Source organism: Eptatretus burgeri, chromosome 14 (genome assembly GCF_056783735.1).
Source record: "Eptatretus burgeri isolate ZD-2024b chromosome 14, Ebu_testis_v1, whole genome shotgun sequence".
NCBI lineage: Eukaryota > Metazoa > Chordata > Myxini > Myxiniformes > Myxinidae > Eptatretus > Eptatretus burgeri.
Window position 1 is genome coordinate 5,149,110 of NC_140974.1, and position 7,454 is coordinate 5,156,563.

At 48.8% G+C, this 7,454-nt stretch overlaps 1 protein-coding gene across 1 annotated transcript in view; it reads right to left on the minus strand.

The window, feature by feature from the left end:
* Nucleotides 1-7,454, minus strand: part of LOC147012579 (uncharacterized) — a 35,979-nt gene that overhangs the window by 6,173 nt on the left and 22,352 nt on the right. Inside the window, exon 5 of the mRNA XM_085853569.1 lies at nucleotides 309-2,201. Within this exon, the coding sequence (XP_085709695.1) occupies nucleotides 309-2,201 (1,893 nt within the window). The remainder of the gene's footprint in view (nucleotides 1-308; nucleotides 2,202-7,454) is intronic.

Consider the following 7,454-nt stretch of genomic DNA (forward strand, 5'->3'; position numbering starts at 1 on the left):
GATTTACATGAAGATCCTCTCAACCACTGTACCATATTGTGCCAATGTGAGCAATACTTCCTTCGTGGCGAGCAATTTCATTGCTTCGGGGTGTGGAGCACCAGGTGCTTGTCAAAAAAAGTTGTTATTGGGTGTCCATTGTGTTATTAAGTTGGTCACACCCATTTAATAACTAACAAACCAAGGCATTTCCAGATATGCAAGTTAAAAATGGTAAACTCCTCATGGCAACAACAATTTTCAACACAACAAAATTTTTCTCAGCAAAATTGAAACCATCTTTGTGGCCGCAATTATATTGATATTACCTGAGAAGGTATCTCCGTCCGTGTTGTACGCAGACGCCTTTGGAGCATGTTCCTTTGAAATGAATGAGTTTTCCAGTAAATGTCCATCATCTCTCAACTGCAGACTGTGTTTCTTCGATGACTTGCAGGGTGCTCCTTCCAATTGAGCTTGAAATGAACTCACATTCTTGTTGTTGAAGCAGGGTGGTTGTTGGACAACACAACCTGTATTTTCATTGATCTTTGGCTTCTGATAGGTTTCACTCTGAGCTGGAACATTTGTTGTGCTTCCTGTAAGAGTGTTGTTGTTTTCGCCTATGTTGTCGGAGTTCTCCTCTTTCACCGATGAATATTTTTTGGAATCAGATTTTCCGCTTGTCCCATTTATAGATCCAGTGATGAGGTTTTCACCGTTGGGATTCACTCCTGTTACCGGGTACATTTCATGCTTTGTTGTGCTGCCATTACTCTTTTGAATTTTATTGAACTCTGTGATGGCTTGATCAGTGTAGCTTTCATCGAAATCTTCAAAATTCTCATAAGAAAGGTCGACCCACCCATTGTCATCTTCTGATTGCACATCATTTGCAGGTATATCGGAATCGTTACCGTTGTTGGCGATGTCCTGATACAGCATGTTAACGGTGACATTGACTGGATGCTTTTTCTTTGGCAATCCTTGTTTGCTCACATTGCACGTTTGATAATCGGAAACATCTATGCTTTCTTTCACGTTATTCTTCATTGGTCCTTCCATTTCTGCATTTGATTCCTTACTGAGAAAAACGTTCTTTGGATTTGAGCGTGACGTACGATGTGGTCCCAACGAAGGATTTTTATTCATTTCTCTTGTTGCTTTTGGAACTGGTGCCTCACACATCAAGTATTGAACAAGTTGTTCTTCATGAATGATTTGTGGGCTTGCGACTTCTTGCGATGGTGTCTTAGGTTTGCATCTCAGTGTTATTTCACTACTCGCAATTTCCATCAAGCAAAGCCCTTCCCTTGTACCTTTTACACTGGTTGAGGGTCGAAGACTGGCTTGGCAAAAAACATGATCATCATCATCATCATCTTCATCATCATCATCATCATCATCATCTACTTGCGCATGGTCACCATCATCGTGAACCTCAGCATCAGTTTCATCTTCCTCACCATCACTATCCAATTCAGTTTCTCTCTCAACATCGCTCTCTTTATCAAACAGTTCATCATTGTCCACTTCCTTACCAGGCGCTGTCTTTTCATAATCTTCTATCTCGTGATGACTATCATCAGTTTCGAATTTGTCAATTTCAGTCCTCATTATCTCACTTGCATCTTCACTTCTGGAAATGGCAGGTTGTGATATACAAGTGGAATTTGGGTCATTTGGAACAGAACCAACGACATGCATTTCTGTTTCTGTAATCACAGCAGGTACTTCAACAACCGTTTCATGCAAAGAATCAGCAATATTTTTGTCATTTGTTTTGATTGCTTGGCAAATCGAGTTTGGTTGTCCAAATGAATAATCAGACTGTTGCACATGAAGGGGTCTTGCATCTTCTTCCAAACAGTCATCATAATTATCGCCTTCTTTGGAAAAGTTATTCCGATCGGATGCAAGAAACTGTGTTTTGTGTACTAGATCATTGGCACGCAGCATTTCCGTTTTTTTGTCATCTTCAGAACATGCTGGAATGTTACTTGATGTGCTGCACTGCAACCTGACTTTGATGTTTTCTGAACCACCCTTACTTTTCTGTAAAGACTTCTGCCTTGTATTATATCGTGATGATGTCGACATTTTTTTATCAAATGTGTCTTTCAATTCATCATTAAATAACTTAGAATTCTGTTTTGATGTCATGCTTTTCGTGCTTGACAATCTTCTTTGATTGCCCTCCGAATGTGATGAGAGCTTGGGAGCTGAAAAGGAAAAACAGTGTTAAATCACAGGAAAATATCAATTCAGGTACATCTCGAGGGAAGTTGATGGCGCCATCGCAAATCCCCATGCTTCCCCAGCTAAAACAGAGTTGTAAGATGGCAAAATGTTCCACCAGGAAAGACCCAATATCAATTTTTTAGTTAAAAAAAATAATCTTGTTTTGACCCCTGTGACCCTAAATTGTCACCCCTTGGGACATAAACTGAGGGTCATGTCCAAAAAATCGTTATACTCTGTTTTATGCATCCCCCAATGTAGATCGCATATACAAAGTTTCATTAAAAAATTGTCTTAAAATGTGCCCGTGATCTTTTTCGGTATTTGATATTTTATATTCGGAGGGTGGGGGGGGGGGGGCAAAATGACTGCTCTTGCACATTCTCGCCATATGGTGATCATAACTACTGAGTTTGGTGAATTTCTACACAACCATTTAGGTGAAGATAGCATGATGGACGGATGGACCTACAGACAGACAGACAGACAGACAGACAGACCTGATTACAATTTCCCTCCATTTTTACAGCGCGTGCGCTGTATACAGTTGCACCGAGTTTGAAATGTCCCCGGCGTCATCTACCACGTCTCCGGTGGGTCCGGTGTCCCCCCCGTCCCCCATGTCCCTCAAGACAGCCAATGACGGCCGTCCGGTAGATGCAGTGCATAACCTCGACGGAAATGGCGACAATTGACAGAAATACCCGAGTATTTCAATGGAAATTTGTGAAACTAATGTGTTATATACGTGAAAACCATCTACATATTAATACTGAAGGACCAATTTTGTGCTCCTCCTCGCGGTCGTGTCACGTTTTTCTCGGTACTGTGACCTGGACTGAAAGAAACTTTGTACCTGTAAGAGTGCATCGCACATAGTGGCAATAGTCAACCTTCAACTCTGAAGCAGAATAAACACTTTTCGTTTTACATTCGTTTTCATGACGACGTGTAACGTCACCGCTGAGAGGAGTCAGGACGTCATGACATCATCGGTCATTGGCTGATGCCATTACGTTTGTTGTCGACAGACCGTCACCGCTGAGAGGTGTAATTCCACTCCTCGAAAATAGCGTCTGCAATGTAAAAGCCTCTTCTGCACATGCTGACTACCTCAGAATGTGAATTTGACACAAAAAATGTAACAAGAAACATTGTATCTTCTATATATTAAGACTGAAGGACCAATTTTGTGCTCCTCCTAGCTGTCGCGTCACATTTTTTCTCGGTACTGTGACCTGGATTGAAAGAAACTTCGTACCTGTAAGAGTGCATCGCACATAGTGGAAATAATCAAACTTCAACTCTGAAGCAGAATAAACACTTTTTGTTGAGACGGGGGCGAGGAGTGAAGAGGTGGGGGCGGGGGATGAAGAGACGGGGGCAGGGAGTGAAGAGGCGGGGGGCAAGGTAAGCAAATTTTTGGGTGGGGGTAAGCAAATTGAAAGCAGGAGACGGGGGGGAATGGGGCAGGGGATGAGTGGGCGGGGGCAGGGGTGAATTAGGCAGGGTTGAGGGTGAGGGGGCGGACAGGGTGGCGGGGGCCCAGGGGCAAGTGGGGCGGGGAATCAAGAGACGGGGAGGGTGGGGAGTGAAGAGGTGGGGCGGTGCCAGGGTAATTAAATTTTTGGGCGGGGGTAAACAAATTGAAGGCGGGGGTGGGAGGTGGGGGGGAATGGGGCAGGGGATGAGTAGGTGGGGGCAAGCACACCCTGTCCAGTCCATGTCCCTCAAGTGTGGGTGAGCTGGTGAGGGTTGTTGAATGAACGGAATCCGTCTGTGACGGGGTTTCAGCTAGTTTAATTAATTGCTTGACGGAAAAAAACGAAGAAACACTCCCCTCATGTACGAACGAACGAAAGACGTCACTTCTGTGGCGTATTGGCATACGCGTGCAGGGCGCAATGCGGAGAGCATTGTGGGGGCGTGGAGGAGTGGTGTTGGCAGTCACGTGTCTGCAATGCATATAGGTGTTCGCGCCGCTAGAGGCGTGGGGTAGTCTACAGTGGTGTACATCCGGATACGCAATAAACAGAGTTACGGCAACCCTCACGACTCTACGTGCCTCACTGCCCTCCGGACACCACAGTTTGGCGACGAGGCTGTTTCGGATCCTCGGACGGAGATACCTTCTCAGGTAATATCAATTTTGTTTTGACGACGAGGCGCAGAGTGCCTGGTTTTCCTCGGTATTGACTAAGTCGTTTGCCGGAGCAATTGGATTGTAGGGTGCACGGAACGCCGGGAAAATCAGCGCAGCTAGCGCGGTTTGAGTTCGACCACCTGGCGAGGAGCGCAGGGAAGCGCATCGCGAGTTTTGCCGCACGGGTGTGACATCTCGCCGGCGCCTGCGAATTCACGTCGAGTGAACGGCAGGACGGCTCGAAGATCGTTTTATTTCTGATTTGCAAGCCTCGGGAATGGTTTCTGCAATGCCACGGCTAAAGGACGAGGACATTACATTCACCTCAGATGCGGCGCCAGACGGCGCACAGACTCTGAGAGATGTCTGGAGCCTCGATGGCCAGAACGCGGCAGGTGATCCGGAGGTCCGCGCGGTGTACCAAGCGCCCACGGCCGCACGCACAGTCTTCGGTGCGGGTCGTGACCGAGCGTTGCAACGCGGTCAGTCGGACGGCGGTCTGAACACTCAGGAACATCTACGGTGTGTGTGCCGAGTGTCTTTGGCCATCATAACGGTCATGGATGGCGGTGTGTGAAGCAACCCCAACGTCCCGGGTCGAGACCTACTGCCGGTACGGTGTTGTGTGCATGGCGTACACTTTTACGCCCCGGGTCAAGTCCTACAGCCTAGGCATAGCGATCCCGGCGGCCCGGAGGAGGAGATGCGGCCGATGTTGAGCCTGTTTTCAATTGGTCGGAAGGTGACAACACCAATGACAGTGGAGGTCGAGATGATCGGGGCACCGATCATGTTTCGAGTTGAGACCGGAGCGGCGGTGTCGATCATAAGCGGACGCACCGCTCGTGCACTCCCCGGTCTACATCTTTTCAGGTCTACCCTCGCATTGCACACGTATACCGGTGAAGCGCTACCAGCGGTTGGCAGGGCACACGTCTTGGTCACCCATCAAGGTCAGCGGGTTGCGCTTTCGTGGTTCGTGGTGCGAGGGGAGGGCCTCGACCTTTTGGGTCGGAGCGGGTTGGCCCGCATTCAACTCAACTGGATGGCGCCAGCCAGTGGCCTTGGACGTCCCGTGCCGGGCCGATTAGAGTTTCGGCGGGAGGAGGAGGAGGTTCCTGTTTCGGAGTTCATACCTCCAGGTGCACCTGTGTCTCCTTCGGGGCCGTACCTTCGTTTGGGTCCGGGCCTCCCTCGAGACCTGAGGGCGAGGTTCCGGCGGCAGGAGCCGCAACGATGCAACATGGGTTTCCGGTCATTGCTTCCTGCAACTACGATATACGGTTCCGGAGCAATGGGGGCCATGCCAGCTGCGACGGACTCTCGCGCTTGTGCTGCGCTCATGATACAGTGCACACCCATGTCGTGCAGGCGATTTCAGCGGGGGATTGGAGCGAGCCGGTCGCATTCAAGAAATTCGCGGAATGCGAACATCGACGGTGGCCTCTGCGATGTTCAGATGGGGACCGGCACGCAAGTCGCCTCAACGTCGTGGCAACCAAGAGGCGTGCGCGCAATGTGGTTCATTAGTTGTTAATTGTTGTGTGTTTAATTCTCGCAGCACGAGTGATTCAGCTTGGCGTTATAAACGCACATGCCGATAGTCCGCGTATGAGCAAGATGTGTTTGATTGAGATCAATCTATATAATGATCAATATGATGTGGAGAACTTGCGGACGATCGTTGCGAATAAAGAGGTCTTTCTGATCTCCGGCTTTGAGGACAGTCCGCGGTTCGCTGCCCTCTCATGTGTGGGAATTATACTGGGGGAACGCGCTGTACGTGAAGGGAAGGTTGTATCTGCGCAGACAATGTTCTTGCTGCTTTATGACATGGCTGTGCGTGCAGTGTACGCTGATCGTCCGTGTGGACGTGCATGGAGATCTCGACTGGATTTGATGCGCGATTTTGGTGTGGGATGGCTGGTAATAGAGCCGGCTAATTGCCTGGTTCGACTTGCACGTGGGACTCCGGCGCTGTTCAGCGTCACCCCTCCCGTTTACTCTCGCGGGGGCCGGACCGTTATCTTCCCAAGGCCGCCCTCCCCGCTGCTCCACGCCAGCGGCGGTGCCCTCATGTCTGGCGGACTCAGCGTGTTTACCTGTTTCTGTCCGTGGGGGACGAGCGAGCTTGTCGGCCGGGAGCGCGGGAGGTTCGTCTCAGCGTGTCACCGCGACCTCGCCGGATGGCGTGTAAGCATGGGCCGCCTGGGGGCGCTTCTGCTGCATGGTGATACTGTGCTCCCTAACTTGCTTCTTTATATCTTTAAAACGGCCATGGTTATTGTGGTCTGCAGACGTCATTGGCTTCGGCGTGCAACTCAGTACTCGAGCACCAGTCCACTGCATTTGGGATTCAACTCACTCGCGCCAACACAATATATGTTGTGATGGGGATAGAGGGCTGAATTATGGGCCAGGTTATAACGATGGCATTATTGTGACAGGTTGTGCAGATGAAGCACGTTTTCTTTTGTGCCGTCTCATCTGGGTTTGATTCACAGCCGGCCTTCACCCCACGGTTACATCTAGGTGATGTGGTACTTGGAAGATTTTACATGATTGATGTCGTTTTGTTACACTTTGCTTGTTTGTGTCATATTGTTATGGTGTTTTTTTTTCTTTTTCACCAGTTGCTTTTTTTTGTATCATGGTGCCATTTTGGCTCTGGTTGCTTTCTGTGTTGTAGTGCCAATGATTTTTGCTTGTTGTCATTTTGTAATGCTTTTGAGTTAATCAGGTTAATCATGATACTCATACTTTTAGGAGGGAGGAGTGTGGCGTTGTGGGGGCGTGGAGGAGTGGTGTTGGTAGTCACGTGTCCGCAATGCATATAGGTGTTCGCGCCGCTAGAGGCGTGGGGTAGTCTACAGTGGTGTACATCCGGATACGCAATAAACAGAGTTACGGCACCCCTAAAGACTCTACGTGCCTCACTGCCCTCCAGACACCACGACTTCTGCCCACCATTGCATTTCGCGCCGATCGCCGAATGCTGAAAGCTAAGTTCTTCTTATGCCATCATTCTTTTGCGGTCCCCTGCCACGCTGTATCGAACGATTTCATTCCTTCTGTTATATATAAAGGTGCT